This window comes from Denticeps clupeoides, chromosome 5, assembly GCF_900700375.1.
Source record: "Denticeps clupeoides chromosome 5, fDenClu1.1, whole genome shotgun sequence".
Lineage (NCBI taxonomy): Eukaryota > Metazoa > Chordata > Actinopteri > Clupeiformes > Denticipitidae > Denticeps > Denticeps clupeoides.
In genome coordinates, this window is record NC_041711.1 from 6663628 (window position 1) to 6680504 (window position 16877).

Sequence of the window (16877 nt, forward strand, 5' to 3'; positions counted from 1 at the left end):
AGGCAGAAGGGGAAAAAAAGGTTGGCAGAAATGAAGGATTATAGACGGTATCAAAAAGCGTGCGTGGTAGTGATTTGTGTAATGATAACAATAGCAGTATAGTGGCAAGAAGATAAAGAAAGGGGTAGAGAAAAGCAGAATGGGACCAGGCCTACAACCGTGAGAGCCACACTAAAAAGAACAAGTGAAACCTATCTTCTCCAGTAAAATAACACAAGGAAATTTCACATGTATCTATATAATGGGAAGATAGAACCTACTAGGAGAAGGGACACCGAGAGATTGGTGTTATACGGTACAAAATGTGGGGACTTATTTTAACCCGCTGTCTCAAAGGGACTTATGGTGGTGGTGTGGAGGAAAAATGTTGTTCGATCAATTACCCTCAGATACTACCGGACTGTGAGCCTTAGTAACAATAGTAACTTAGTAATGTGCGTCTCTGATTGCTCTCCTTGCAAGTAAAACGGACTCAATTGCTTCGTGTCTTTCTTCTCCAGTTATTTAATAAGTGTTAGAACGAGGTATAACTCTGACAAGTAGGTGCCAAGTAAACATCCTTTTGTAATCCTTTTGTTTGAAATATATGCATTTTCTGTATTTTACATCAAAAAGTTCAAAGGAATAAAAATACATGCATGAAATAGAACCTATTTCCATCAGATACAAACCCCCTTACATTTTTAAATGCTAAAACAATAAGCCGTGATATTATCTAACAGCTGAATTGTTGAGGGGAACAAAGCAAAAACTGTGTGTATCCCTTTGTTCAGGCTACCCACACATAAAAACTTGAGTATTGTACCAATAGGGTGCAACTGTGGTGCAGCGTAGGAGATCTATGCTGGACTGGTGTGGTCTGAGTTACTGATTAGATCCTGACAGTTCAACTTTATTGGTTGTTGCGCACACAGGGCAGAGATCATTATAATACAAGGAAACAGTGTATTTTATGCAGTCCTGGGTGACGCGCGACAGCGTAAAAAAATCCACTGAGTGCATGTTCAGAAAGCCCATCATTTCAAAATAAAAGCCTAAACCTAACCCAACACCTATTATCTATCTATAATGTACAAGGATTTAGACATGTAGTTTGACACCAAGCTGAAAGGGACAATATTAATTTATTTTAAATCATTCCCTATCTTTACATGCACAATTGGTGGCCGCCAAATCCTTTTTTGCTCCAATATATTTTCCCCCACTGATTTTGAAAACTCGCCTCCTAAGTTGTGATGTTCCATACATTCAACCCAGTTTCTTTTTAGCATATGCAAATTTGATTTAAGATGATCCAGCTGAATGAAATCGCTTCAACCATCTTAAAATAACTGCTATTATCAATCTCTCTTCCATCTTGGTTTGAGCACTGCAGAACAGCGTAGAGAAGTGAATCCGTGGAGGTAAGTAAAACCCAACACAATTTCAAAGACATTAATTTGGAGATTTGGAGATGGACTGGTGTCATTTTATGCAATATTGCTCAGCCCTAATTTTGGTATACCAAAATTTAATACCCAGAAATAGTATGCATTTTAAAAAATGGATTCATACTAATAATTGGCAACAGGCCATTAGACTAACTGACCTTTGGTACCGGGAGGTTGCAGGTTATCCCCTGTCAGTGCACACCAGCCAACAGGAAAAATGTCACGGGAGTCGTAGCGGCAGTAGTAGTCAAAGGCACCACGCCACCCATCAAAAGTGACCAGCACCTCCACCCCACGCAGTGCACCAATGGTGGCTGGGCAAATGAAGTGTGGGTTCTTCCGGTCCACAGCCTCAAGCTTCATGCCCACCTGAAAAGAATTCTGCTCTGGGGCCGGAGGTTCCTGCTGGGGCCAGAGAAACAGCAGAGAAGGATGGAGAGTCAGCACTCTTACTGATTACTGCTACACTCAGTCACTCAACAATTACTGAAAGAAATAGAGTATGGTCACGGTGTTACTCTATTTTATCAAGTACTGAATGTTACAGATTAAATGTGCCCTGTTACCAAATCAAGACCTATTCTACAGAACACTGTTACACTGTTACTCATTGCAATTTAATTTTGCGATTATTCAGTATGTGTATTAAAAACTGTAACATAAGTGCACACCAATATGAATGGCACTGTAACTAACATACCGGTAACTTGAGAGCGAGCATCCTTGCTTGCGTTTAAGTGGTGCCCAACTGGTTCCGCAAATGCATGCACAATATGGCAGCCTTGAGCGCACAACATGGTCAAAGTTGAAATTATTTGAACTATAGAATCAAAGCATCAAAGCAGGCAGTGTTTGGTCTTCCCTTTCAAAGCACATACGCACACCACACACACACACACACACACACACAAAGCAGGAATGGAAGAAGAGTTAATCTTATCAGTCTCTTGAGTGTCCAGAGAATCACATTATTGTCTTACCAAGAGTTTAAAAAAAACATGCCTATTTTTTGCACGGTACATTGAGCACCACTCACTGATTTTTTTAAGAGGAAACCTTTACTTTACTTTACTTTACTTTATTTGGCAGACGCTTTTATCCAAAGCGACTTACAATGGGAAGACACCAGCAATTCTCGTTCGATTTCTATAGAATATCAAGTATACAAACTAAGAGCCCTGATAAGGCTTAGACTTGTCATTGAAGAACATGCTCGGAGAGTGTTGGGTGCTAGACTAAGAAAAATTATAATGTATTTATACATTTTGTATTTGTTTGTTAAATGTGTATGCATGTGTATGTGTTAAATTTGTCTGTAATATTTTTGGAATAAGAGGGTTTTCACCTTCTTCTTAAAAGTGGTGATAGTCTCGGCTAGTCGTGTGGAGGAGGGCAGGTTGTTCCACCAGCCAGGGACAACAACGGAGAACAGACATGATTGGAATCGGAGACCCCGTGAAGAAGGAATTTTTAGTCTCCTTTCGTTTGCCGATCTGAGAGAGTGTGTAGGAGTGTATCTAGGTAGTAGTGTGTTGATGTAGGAGGGCGCAGTTCCATTTACAGCCCTGTAGGCAAGCATCAAGGATTTGAACTCAATGCGAGCAGCTACCGGGAGCCAGTGGAGGGAGGTAAGAAGAGGTGTAACATGGGTGTATTTTGGCTGATTGAAGATGAGACGGGCTGCCATATTTTGGACCATCTGGAGTGGTTTTATGGTGACTGCAGAGGCTCCAGCCAGGAGAGAGTTACAGTAGTCGAGTTTGGAGATGACCATTGCCTGGACGAGGAGCTGCGTAGCCTGTTGTGAGAGAAAAGGCCGAATCTTGCGAATGTTGTAGAGAGTGAACCTGCAGGATCTGGAGATCGCAGCAACATGATGGTTCAAACTCAGTTTGTTATCTATCCAAACCCCAAGGCTTTTTGTAGATGCCGTGGGTGTTAACAATAGCGATCCAATTTGAATTGAAAGGTTTTGCTGAGGAGAATTGTTGCCCGGAAAGATCAGAATCTCGGTTTTGGATAGGTTGAGTTGGAGGTGTCGCTCAGACATCCATGCCGATATGTCTGAGAGGCAGGCCAAAATTTTTGTTGCTATAGTAGCATCTTCTGGTGGGAATGACAGATAGAGCTGGGTGTCATCAGCATAAGAGTGATAGGAGAAGCCATGTGATTGGATGATGTGACCAAGTGAGCGAGTGTATATTGAGAATAGAAGGGGGCCAAGGACAGAGCCTTGTGGAACCCCTGTGGTTACCCTAGAGAGGACAGATGTCTCACCTCCCCATGATACCTTGAAGGACCTGTCGTAGAGATAAGAGGTGAACCAATCTAGTACGGTTCCTGTGACTCCTAAATCAGAGAGTGTGGTGAGAAGAATTTCGTGGTTAACTGTATCGAAGGCAGCAGATAGATCAAGTAGGACAAGGACAGATGATCTGCGGGCAGCTCTTGCAGCACGAAGGTCATCCATCATTGCCAGGAGGGAGGTTTCAGTAGAATGCCCTTTCCTGAAACCAGACTGAAAAGGGTCAAGAAGATCATGCTTGTGGAGAAATGAGGAAAGTTGAGCCAGGACTGCTCTTTCAAGAATTTTTGAAAGAAAAGGAAGGTTGGAGACTGGGCGGTAGCTATCCAGTAGAGATGGGTTTAATGTGGGTTTTTTGAGCAGGGGAGTAATGACAGCCTGTTTGAAAGCAGTGGGGAATGTTCCTGTTGTGAGTGAGGAGTTTAAGACATGTCACAGCGAGCACAGCAAACTTTGTTTACTATGCTGCATGTCCCTTTGGACACACAGAGCTTTGTCTGGCCATGGTTTGCCCATTTGCTGCATTCGCCATTTGCCCGGTCCTGTTCTCCCCACTGGGCCATTGCTGCAGCTACCTCTCTTCCCAACATTCCAGTTTCTTGCTCAGTGACCATCTCCACCCAGCATGTTTGTGCATGCCTCTTCCTGCAGCAACCCTGACATTTACCGCTGGAGCAGGGCATTTCACAGTTGATTTGATTTCTAAAATAATTTATTCAAATAGCGATATATATATTTCGTTCAGCCCTACACTTCAGTATACTGTGGAAGAATTGCTGTTATTTGGTAAATGTGTTCTGAAATTATTAGTGGTGGGCTGTTATCGGTGTTAATGTGCTGCGTTAACGTGAGACTCTTATCAGGCGATAATAACGGCGTTAATCTATTCACAAATAACGCCGTTAATCTATTCACAAAGTTGGGTTGGGAGCTGGGTCTATACTACGCAAGCTATTGTGCCGGAGTTAAATGGTTACACTAGATTTATAAGTATATTCCAAATATATATATATATTCTTTCTTGTGTCTTTTATTTTTTTATTCTTATTTTGTTTTTGAGACCCGGTTCAGGTCTCTTGGACACATGGCGTGAGCTGTGAGAGGTGCTGCACACATTCCCCTCGTTTGTTGCCGCGCCTCCTGACCCCTAGACAGGGACGTGACAGTGGGGTTAGTGTGCAAAAAGTTATTTCTTTCATTTTAATTTATGTACATATTGGGAATATTTTGCATGTGTGTTATTTTGTGAATATTTTTTATGTTCTTTTAATACTGTATATTGTAGAGAGAGGTGCATAAACATTTACATTTACATTCAAAGCATTTATCAGATGCCCTTATCCAGAGCGACTTACAATCAGTAGTTACAGGGACAGTCTCCCTGGAGCAACTTAGGGTTAAGTGTCTTGCTCAGGGACACAATGGTAGTAAGTGGGATTCGAACCCGGGTCTTCTGGTTCATATATGAGTGTGTTACCCACTAACCCTAACCCTAAGACGCGAGATGTGACGCGATGTTCTGACGCGACCTTGCTTTTTTTTTACAGGAATGCAGTATTGTAAATTGTGAATGCTTTATGTTAATGTTCAATTCTCTTGGACGAGAGTTGTGAGAGGTGCAGAAAGACACGATGTGTGACGCGATGTTCTGACGCGACCTTGCTTTTTGTACAGAATACACTGTGCACAGAAAATCGCTTGGGTTTCAGCTCATCATTTGCGGTTCAAGAAACGAAAGTTACAAAAAGTTACACAACGCAGAAGAAGAACTGCTACACTATGATGACTTACACCTTGATATTTTAGCGGGGATGTATACCTAGCCGAATTGCACTGTAGGGGGCGAGAACGAGTCTTCAAACTGTGAAATTACCACATCAAACATGACGTCTTAACATGGATGTAGCTATTTAACTGAATAAAACAGTTGGTAAACACAAGTACATCTTATTGAACATCATTTATTTTCATCACCAATTATCATAGTAGAACAGCTTTCTCAAGCAGTTTGTGATGCATTTTGGAAACAGGAGATGAGCCCCTCACCTGGCTTGAGAAACCCGTTCTCAAAGACTTACTTTTAGTCATTATTTGGGTATCACACATATTTACATTTACATTTACATTTACAGCATTTGGCAGACGCCCTTATCCAGAGCGACTTACAACGTGCTTTCAAGTTACCATCGATGAAGAGATCAATTCCGGTTCACTAGGACCCCTACTATGAATACATCTATTTTATTCACTCTGTTGTAGATTCTGTACACAAAGTTCGCCAACAAGAAAATAATTTAATCTAAATATTCTTTAAAGAGGAAGGTCTTGAGCTGTCGTTTGAAGGTGCTCAGTGACTGAGCTGTTCTGACCTCGAGGGGAAGTTCATTCCACCACCGAGGGGCCAAGACGGAGAAGAGTCTAGATGAATGTTTTCCTTTTACCTTCAGAGATGGAGGGACCAGGCGAGCAGTACTGGAGGCTCGGAGTAAATGAGGTGCAGTGCGGGGTGTAATAAGGGCCGTGAGGTAGGATGGTGCTGCTCCATGTTTGGCTTTGTAGGCCAGCATCAGTATTTTGAACCTGATGCGTGCAGCTACTGGGAGCCAGTGGAGGGAACGTAGCAGAGGGGTGGTATGGGAGAATTTGGGGAGGTTGAAGATCAGTCGTGCTGCTGCATTTTGTATGAGTTGAAGAGGTTGGATGGTATATAGTGGTAGACCAGCTAGAAGGGAGTTGCAGTAGTCCAGTCGTGAGATTACTAAGGACTGAACCAGTAGTTGGGTGGCCTGGGTTGACAGGTAAGGGCGGATTTGTCTGATATTGTAGAGAAGGAATCTACATGAGCGGGAAAGATTGCTGATGTGAGTTGAGAAGGAGAGTTGGTTGTCTATTGTTACTCCAAGGTTGCGGGCTGTTGCAGAAGGAGAGAGCTGCGAGTTGTCTAGGTAAATAGCAAGATCCTGATGTGGTGAAGAATCTGCTGGAATGAATATTAGTTCAGTTTTGGTGGGATTGAGTTGGAGGTGATGGGCTGCCATCCAAGACGAGATGTCTGTTAGACATGCAGAGATTTTGGAAGCAGCATGAAGATCAGAGGGAGGAAAGGAGAAGAGGAGTTGTGTGTCGTCAGCATAGCAGTGGTAGGATAATCCATGTGAGGAAATGACCTCACCAAGTGATCTCGTGTAGAGGGAGAAAAGGAGAGGACCTAGCACCGAGCCTTGAGGGACACCAGTGGAGAGTCTACGTGAGGTAGAGGTGGATCCTTTCCAAGTCACTTGGTAAGATCGCTCATCAAGGTATTCATATTCTGAATGCCTTCGGCAGAATTCAAATGAGCAATTTTAATCTAGATTAATTTTGCTTACTCTAGATTAATTCAAAGATTACAGTGAGATGAATCTAGATTAAGAAAATTAATCTATGACCACCTCTAGAAATTACACAGTTGTGCTTATAGTGTTACATATTTTTGTTACACATCAAGCTACACTCATGAATAAGATGAAGCTACTGATACCACTGCTCACTGTGTAAATATGTGCTTTTAAAACAGTGTGCAGAGTCTGTGTATGTAGCAGGTATAGTTCTAGATTTAGTCTAGTCTTTGTGTCAAGCAGTCATTTTGGTTTTGATTAGTCTTATTCACGTCCATAATCCTTTTAGTCTAGTCAAGTTTTAATATTTTAGTCTTGTTTTAGTCAGAATTATCATTGACTATTTTAGTCTAGTCATTATTGTACAATTTCTTTTAGTCAAATTAATTTTTAGTCAAACCCATTTCACAATCTTATTGTTATATTGTTGTGACCTTAAGACTCAAGAATACTCTACATCCATTCCATTGGCCACATTTCGTCTTGTTCTCCCAGGCATTTAACCCACCAAAATATATCAATTACCACATACATTCTGAAATCGAAATAATGCATGAAATCGAAAGAACATCATATGAGAGACACAGAAAGCATAATAAAAACACAATTAAACAAAATAAAATAGTCATTTTCGGCAAGGATAATAAAGAGACATTTTTGTATAGTTATTAGTTACAGTAAACCCCATTTAGACTCATTTTTATTTGTCAGCAATAACACATGATATATTCTGTGATAGTTATAATCACATGTAATAAAGGTTCTTTGACGAAAACAACGCTTATAGCAGGTACCTTGTGAAAGATGCGCGCTGGTGCCATTTCTGCCCCGTTGAGTGTTTTCAGGAGAAACATGGGCCAAGACGAGGCATTTAGTCGAAACCCTGAGTTAACCAAAGGAAAAACATGTGAGGATACAGCTAAATGGTATCATGTGTGTGACTTCAGACAGTGAATAGAACAGAGTAAAATCTTTTTTTTGCATGGACATTAGTGACATCTAGAGGATAACAAACGTTCCCAGCTTTTCCAACTCCAAAATGAACACAGATAATAGAGGAGTAAAGAATGGCTGCATGTCTCTTCCAAAAAGTATTCACAGCTCATCACTTTTCCACTTGTACGCACATGTACGTAAGTATTCACAACCTTTGCCATGAAGCTAAAAACTGAGCTCAGTGGCCTCCTGTGGACAAAACAGTCGATTGGATGTGATTTGGAAAGGCACACACCTGTCTATATAATATCTCACAGTTGACAGCTCATATCAGAGCACAAATCAAGCATGAAGCCTAAGGAATAGTCTGTAGACCAGACGGAACCCACTCCTTAGTAAAAGGCACAATTCATCAAACCTGATGGTGCTTGAGAGGTGCTGCAAAGAGGGACAGGAGAAATTGGCCAAGGATAGCGTTGCAAAGATTGTGGCATAATATTCAAAACTGTGTAGCAGTGTAGCCTAATTTCTATTAATATGTTAATAGAATTCTTTGTGCCTTAAGTCATCTTCATTTTGGTTTGTGTGCAAGCCAGTGACATCCTTCACAACATTTTATTAAAAAGTTGCAGTAGCTGTTGTTTAGTTGCTTCAAAAAATAAAGTTGCAGATGGAAGGAGAGAGCTGACCGAGTGGAGGCTGCAGCATTCCTCCATTCTTCTCACAGTTCCCAATGGGCTGAATCTCAGATGAATCCACTAGCCGCCAGAAGTCATTCTTGTTGTCGCTGCCGTCCAGTCGAAGGCGAAGGCGTACACCGGTTAGCCCAACCACTGTGGCGATACAGGTGGACGTAGTGTTCCTGGGGTCCTGTGCCTCCAGCTTCATCCCTGCCTTGAACTCATTGACAGGAGGTGTGGTGCTCTGTGGTTGTGGCAAGGAAAACATTCACACTAACTAAAAATGTAACAAAAGCATATAAGGTAATCAAAGTCATGTGCTATTTCTGCCCAAACTGAACACTTTAAACTACAGCTTCACCATTGTCAGGAAATGCGATTGTAATGATGACATCATTTTACTTTTACGGCATTTATCAGATATGATCACATCATGATGACACGGATTCAATGATACTCAGTAGGATGATTGTTCACAATAAAACAATATAGCAAACTGCAAAAAAAAAAAAAAATTAAGAAACTGAAGTGATTGTCATTGTGAAACACAGCACATGGTGCACACAACAAAATGTGTCCTCTACTTTCATCCCATCTCCGTTGGTGAGAAGTGGGGACGTGGGGACGGTGCTTTGCTCTTTGTATAGAAGCCATGAATGTTCACATGAATGATCCATGCACCCCCACCTGTCTGAAGCATTCGGCAGGTGCTGCCACAGCCCCAGTATCCTTCAGATACTTCTCCCAGCTGAAGTGCCCTAAAATTGAGAAAAATTAACAAAATCTGTCAGTCGACACTTACAGTCGACCAGCCTACAAGCAGCACAGAGACTGATATACTTATGTGATGTGAGGGAGAGCAGGGTATTGATTCAGTCAAGAATACTCCTACATGAACAGTTATTTCAAATATTTATCAGCAGTTTCAAATATTAACAGAAGTTTCACAGTAAGAACCACAGTTAGTCTATATCATCTGATGTGGTTCCTTTCTACAGATATGCTACTTGTTAAAAAAAAATAAAAAATCACCACTTGGATTTAACCATGTAAATAGGTAAGATTTTCCCATTGGATAATTCCTGCATCAATGATTATGTTTCTGCTGGCAAATAAGTTAATTAACCCTAAATGATTCAGTGAATATCATTAAAACTGGAAGGATAGTGGGAAACAATCATCTTTTGATCAGAAAAAAAAAATTACATTCACTGAAATATTTGGTGAATTCAAAACGTACAAGCATCTCCACAAGCACAATGCAAAGGGAACTCAAGGGATTGGGACTTAACAGCAGTGTAGCCTTAAGAAAACCACTGATCAGTGAGGCTAATTGGGAATAAATCTTCAATTTGCTAAGCAGCATAAAGATTAGACTCTGGTTCAATGAAGTGAAAGTGAAGTGATTGTCATCGTGAAACACTGCAACACAGTGCACGGTGACACATCGAAATATGACACAGTTAACCACAACACTCACTTGTCAATCCTGAAGAGGCTTGGAATTCAGGGCTCAGCATGGCAGTGGTTTGCTTTCTATTTTGATGAGCGATCTTACCAAGTGACTTGGAAAGGATCCACCTCTACCTCGCGTAGACTCTTCACTGGTGTCCCTCAAGGCTCAGTGCTAGGTCCTCTCCTTTTCTCCCTCTACACAAGATCACTTGGTGAGGTAATTTCCTCACATGGATTATCCTACCACTGCTATGCCGACAACCCACAACTCATCTTCTCTTTTCCTCCCTCAGCTCTACATGCCATGCTACTTCCAAAATCTCTGCATGTCTAACTGACATTTCATCTTGGATGGTAGCCCATCACCTCAAACTCAATCCCACCAAAACTGAACTGATATTAATTCCAGCAGATTCTTCACCACATCAGGATCTTGCTATTTACCTGGACAACTCACAGCTCTCTCCTTCTACAACACCCCGCAACCTTGGAGTAACAATAGACAACCAACTCTCCTTCTCGACTCACATCAGCAATCTTTCCCGCTCATGTAGATTCCTTCTCTACAATATCAGAGGAATCCACCCTTATCTGTCAACACAGGCCACCCAGCTACTGGTTCAGTCCTTAGTAATCTCAAGACTGGACTACTCCAACTCCCTTGTAGCTGGACTACCTCTATATACGGCTGATCTGTAACCTTCCGAAATTCTCCCACACCACCCCTCTGCTACGTTCCCTCCACTGCCTCCCAGTAGCTGCACGCATCTTGCCCTTGAGGTCAGAACAGCTCAGTCACTGAGTATTTTCAAATGGCAGCTCAAAACCTTTAGATTAAATTACATTTACAGCATTTATCAGACGCCCTCATCCAGAGCGACTAGGGCTGCACGATTTGGGGAAAAAGACATATTGCGATTATTGAGATCAATATTGCGATATGCGATATCATAAACGTACAAACTACTTATAACCTGAAATGCCCAGTGCTTTCAAAATACAATATTCTACAAAATTAAATAAATCACAAAAAACTCTTTTACATTACTGTCGAACGACAAACCCTGGTAAGGCTAAACAACTGTTTTGATTATATTTGGCCATTATAAAATCCCGTATTATAGTTCTTACGTTTAACCACAACGTTGTTTGGAGGCTGGGATGCATAGCTTTGCTAGCTTAGCTAAGGTTAAGATTTGTAAACAGGGGTGAATTTCTTTAGGAAACCTTCAAAGTTTGAGAAAAGTTAACTAAACAGCTAAGAACAGTCTAAATAGTTAATGACTACGTTTAGTTTGAACACAGGAATGCATAGCTTCCCTAGCTTAGCCTATCTTAGCTAAGGTTAAGACTTATAAAACGGGGATTTTATAATGGCCAAATATATTAAAAACAATTGTCCAGCCTTACCTATGAAATGTAATCCCTGGTTTGGAGCATACAGCGGTTTGTACAGCCCCAAGCAGCACAAGAGTGAGGCATTTTTATGCACTTCTCTCCATAGACATGTATATGCTTCACGCCACAGCAGAGCCTCTCGCAATATGGCGGCGACGTTGACGTACGATGCAGCGCGTCACGCGGCGTCTAACCATATATCTCCGAATCGAAAGTCATGTGACCAAATACGTCACATCCGACTGAAGTGAGACTCGCAAACTTTGAGAGAATGGATCGGATATGTTGCCGATCCAATCCATGTACTAATCATTTAAATCACAGCTTTTTGCGTTCATGTAATCGCACAGACTGACATCGCGATTACGATTGCGATTAGATTAATCATGCAGCACTAAGAGCGACTTACAATCAGTAGTTACAGGGACAGTCCCCCCTAGAGCACTTATGGTTAAGTGTCTTGCTCAGGGACACAATGGTAGTAAGTGGGATTTGAACCCGGGTCTTCTGGTTCATAGGCGAGTGTGTTACCCTCTAGGCTACTACCACCCCCCAACTTGTAAACTTCTTATTGTCTGACTTGTGTACAGAATCTACAACAAGAGTGAATAAAAAGATTGTATTCATAGTTGGGGGTCCTAATGAACCAGAACTGATCACATCGATGGTAACTTGAAAGCACGTTGTAAGTCACTCTGGATAAGGGCATCTGCCAAATGCCTTAAATGTAAATGTAAATGTCTTCTGCATTTAACCCATCACCCTTAGTGAGCAGTGGGCAGCCATGGAAGGCAGCCGGGGAGCAGTGTGTGGGGACAGTGCTTTGCTCAGTAGCACCTTGGCGGTTCAGATTCAGACAACCTTCTGATTTTGGGGCTGCTTCCTTAACTGAAGTGAAGTGATGCAGCCATCATGTCCAGTTCTTACTGTACAAGGCTGTAGGGGCAGTTGGTCAAGTCGAGGTTCAGCAAAGTTCTGACCACAGAGAATGAGATCAGCGGACAACCTGAATCTACTGAATGTGACCAGGTTTTTCCAGCAGTGAATTTCTTATTCCCTGAAGGCACAGGCATATTCCAAGATGATAATGTCTGTATTCATGTGCAAAGGTTCAGAGAGCATGAGATCATTTTCACACATGGATTGGCCACCAAAGAACCCAAACCTTAACCCCACTGAGAATATTTGGGAAGTGCTGGAGAAGAAGATCTTAGCAAAAACTTTATGCAAAAAAATCACCACTGGACTGTTGTAACAATACCACAGTAGTAAATAATCAAGGCTAAAGGGGGTCCAACAAATTCTTGTGACTTTTTTTGACAGGCATGTAATATGGTTGGTATTGTCCTGGTAATGAACATATATAAAATGAGTGTGATCAGAATATAGCTGTGTAAAATGCACATTGTATTGGCCTACATCTTACACAACAGAAAATCTGATCACTTTTCTCAGGCATTTGTGGAGCCAGAGTACTTGACCACATTGTATTGTTAACTGTTCTGTGAGGAAATCCTTTAGGTACAGTGAGGATCGGTACCTTGGTACTGCGATGGCACTCGCGATGGGCGCCCACTGCGGGCATGTTTGATTTGCTTGCCATCTTTCCACTCAATAGCTTAAAAAGAGAATGAAACTAAATTAACAGGACGTAGACATGCGATTAGCAAAAAATCCCAACAAAGTCATATTCTGAGAATGTAGTTTATGAAAAAAAAAAAGTCTTACTTTTTTGTGGCATCGGTTTCCTCATAATCCACTTATGTTGACCAAACCAGGACCAGAACTGTGTTGCCCCCTCTGCAGTAATAAGAACATGGAATATTTATTGACTTACCTGTACATTTACATTTATGGCATTTATTAGACGCTCTTATCCAGAGCAACTTACAATCAGTAGTTACAGGGACAGTCCCCCCCTGGAGCAACTTAGGGTTAAGTGTCTTGCTCAGGGACACAATGGTAGGAAGTGGGATTTGAACCTGTGACTCCAGAGTCTTCTGGTTCATAGGCAAGTGTGTTACCCACTAGGCTACTAAAATCCCATACTACATTTACATTTACAGTATTTATCAGACACCCTTATCCAGAGCGACTTACAATCAGTAGTTACAGGGATAGTCCCCTCCTGGAGACACTCAGGGTTAAGCGTCTTGCTCAGGGACACAATGGTAGTAAGTGGGGTTTGAACCTGGGTCTTCTGGGTCATAATACCCACTAGGCTACTACCACCCCTATGTTTGAGCATGCATTTACCCAAACATTGCAGCTTCACTACTGCAGATGGCAGTCTGTATTTCCAGGCACTGGACAGTCTATTTGCCCAGACAGGAGGAAGCAACAAAGACACACCAGCTGTCAGTAATGTTTCTACTAACCGACGAAACGTCGAGTTCCTGGCAAAGTTCCCCGATTATGCAAAACTACAATGATTACTTAAACAAATAAAGAACATCACCCGTGGATAAACTGGGCAATATTGGATCAGTAACCAGTGTGTGTGTGTGTGTGTGCGTGTGTGTGTACCTCCCATGGGGTTTCTGTCAATAATCAATTTTCTGTCCAATGAGACGCCTAGGTCATCGGGTCAGACAGGGAGGTTAGCACAAACATTGGTTTAGTAAGGAATGGGTTGAAAACAGACACATAACTGCGCATCACGTTACAAACATCGTGCAGACGATAACGCACGCACACCCGCGACTGTTTACAAAGGTTCGGCGGCCAAAAAGTCGCAGCACTAAACTGCTACACACAATATCCGCGCAGTTTCCTAAAGTTGCGAAGGGACTATCGCAAGGGATTAAAACGTTCATCATAAATCAGTCAGTCTTCTAAAACCCTCAGAAAGCATAAAGTGCTTATTAAATACTTTTTTTCATGATCATGGCTCTAATGCGTGCATCGCGAATGAATAAGAATGATAAAAATGTGACTGGAAATACCTTAAGTGTGCATTACAGTTTTAAAATGTGCCTCCGCCAGTTGTGATTTTCTTTCAAAAGAATTGCGCCTTTTTCTTGCGCCAAGGGGATGGCGTCCAAACGCAGGCGACCAATTCCCTCCCTCTTCCCAAAAAAGAATGACAGCAACGTTATATTCCTGGGACAGACACGCAGCATGCTAAGCAGACGGCGACCAGGAGCGGGGCAGACCTGCTAAAACTCACACGCTGTTCGCTAGCAGACTCAACAAAAAAACACTAAAGGAAAAAATATGAGTGTGAAAGATCCAGTTAGCTACTGTGAATAAATGATTTCGCGGAAAATACGTGTAGACCAACACAAAGGCGAGCAACGCTTCTTACGCGTTGCTGGGGCTCGAAAGCAACATGATTCGCGTTACACACTATGTTGCCAGATATCGCGAGAAAAAAAATCTAAGGTCTGAGGAAATGAGCAAAAACGAGGGAAACAAAACGAGTGACTGTGTGTATATATCTGGTGTGGGCAATCTACGCAAACCTGTAACGAAAGGAGGCAATTGTTTCATTTGATTCCTTTTACCTTGTATGTAACATCTAAGGAACAAATATGTCCTCTCCCATGGGCTGGCATCCAAGTCGTCTGACGAACTGCAGAAGAAATTCATTTATTTTATTGCCTTGTAATCACACCTCCAAACAATGCAGAATAATCATAAGATTCTTTTTAAATACCGAATTGGCGTAAACTTTGCAAACTTGGCAACATAACGTCGTGTCAACGCAGCGCATGTTTTAAAGAAGCGGAGGCGGTGGACGCGTTCCAATTGTGCCCACAGAACTATCCCAGCATGCTCTCAGCCTGGCGCCCTCCGTCTGATGTGCTAGGCTAGCCGTGGGCTCTCCAGTCTGTCCAGTGACACCACGTACCAGCAGTCCCTCCCTGCCGTTTTCAAAAGGACAAAGGCGAGCCACACAATTCACAGGAAGGATTGTGGCGGGCTCAGGGCATTTTTCCGATGAGGGCTAGAGGTCCACAATGTTTGTTATGCGTGTGGTGGTTACTTTAGGGAGCTGCATACGGATTAAATCCTCAGATTATGGCTTCAGATGTTAGTGACTGAGTGATGCAGAAGCGATCCATACTGAACAACATGCCATACCGAAGGCCACAGATGAATAGGCTTTATTTGCGTTTTTCTGAATACGCTAATGAATTTTACACTATTAATTTCAGAAAGAAAAGTTAATCTGAAGAATGATTGGTTACTGATTAGACCACATATTCATTCAGATAAAATGATTGTCCATTCACTCTAAACACCCATTACATATATTCTTTGGAAATGACTAATTTACAAAAAAATATTTGTAAATTATTGTAATTATGACTTTTTGCATGTTCCTCAACAGTAGACATTGTATGTGTCAAAAAAACATCATGTTAAGTGTCAAAATAACAACATGTTAAGTGTCAGGGACTCACTTTTACAGCACATTTACAGCATTTAGCAGACACCCTTATCCAGAGTGACTTACAATCAGTATTTACAGAGAACAGTCCCTCTTGAGCAATTTAGGGTTAAGTGTCTTGCTCAGGGACACAGTGGTAGTAAGTGGGGTTTGAACCTGGGTTTTCTGGTTCAAAGGCGAGTGTGTTACCTACTAGGCTACTACCACCCCATGATGATAGGACAATGATGTTAGATGCATTTTCTCATCAAAGTCACCCATATTTTCACACTTTGCTTTTATTCCTGCTCCCAACTTGCAAGAACTGACTGTATTACCTGCTGTCTAATAAATCCATCATTGTATCCAATGATTGTGTTTACATTGTTTTATTTTATGTTGTGTGGCTCTGTCACATTCCTAGGTCTAGGGGTCTTAGAAACGCAACAGGGTGGAGAGGAGGAGGTCCACTGTTACACACACAAACAAACCAAGCATACAAACAGTGCTTTTAGTTACAGGGTGCTAACAGGTACAATAAAACAGCAGACAACCTAAAGGACAACATCAAAACAACCTAAAGGAAGCGATGGTCCAGCAGGGATAACTCAAAACACGCACAAGTTAACAAAAAAGGCACATAACAGGCTAACACAGGCAAACAACAAAGGGTCTATCACACAAAGCAACAAGAAACACGAATGAGATCCCCCAACGGAGCTCCTTACGGAGCTCCTTGCAGAGCTCCGAGGACCCTGGGGACCTCCCGAAAGCGTAAGGGCCTAGCAGACCCTGGGGACCTCCCGAACACCATCTGAAGTCTCTTTATATAGGTGAAGGTGACCAATGGCAGATGGAGCTGGAAGGCTTCAACTCCTCCCATGAAGTCAACCTAAAGACGCACAGAACACGTGGGAGCAT

The 16877-nt window shown here is 42.0% G+C and overlaps 1 protein-coding gene across 7 annotated transcripts in view; it reads right to left on the bottom strand.

Annotated features, from left to right (window-relative positions):
* LOC114790510 (polycomb protein SCMH1) overlaps nucleotides 1–15368 on the bottom strand; it is a 40645-nt gene extending 25277 nt beyond the window's left edge. The window contains exons 1-8 of one of the 7 annotated variants that reach the window (XM_028980645.1): nucleotides 15240–15368; nucleotides 15088–15155; nucleotides 13310–13381; nucleotides 13122–13199; nucleotides 9416–9486; nucleotides 8738–8972; nucleotides 7907–7995; nucleotides 1589–1835 (exon numbers count right to left, since the gene is read on the bottom strand). In XM_028980645.1, the coding sequence (XP_028836478.1) occupies nucleotides 1589–1835; nucleotides 7907–7995; nucleotides 8738–8972; nucleotides 9416–9486; nucleotides 13122–13199; nucleotides 13310–13334 (745 nt within the window). In that variant the 5' untranslated portion in view covers nucleotides 13335–13381; nucleotides 15088–15155; nucleotides 15240–15368. Of the gene's footprint in view, nucleotides 1–1588; nucleotides 1836–7906; nucleotides 7996–8737; nucleotides 8973–9415; nucleotides 9487–13121; nucleotides 13200–13309; nucleotides 13382–13472; nucleotides 13510–14107; nucleotides 14124–14526; nucleotides 14896–15087; nucleotides 15156–15239 lie in introns of those variants that run through there. The other 6 variants (XM_028980644.1, XM_028980642.1, XM_028980640.1 and 3 more) reach the window with 6 other exon arrangements.
* Between the last annotated feature and the right edge of the window lie 1509 nt (nucleotides 15369–16877).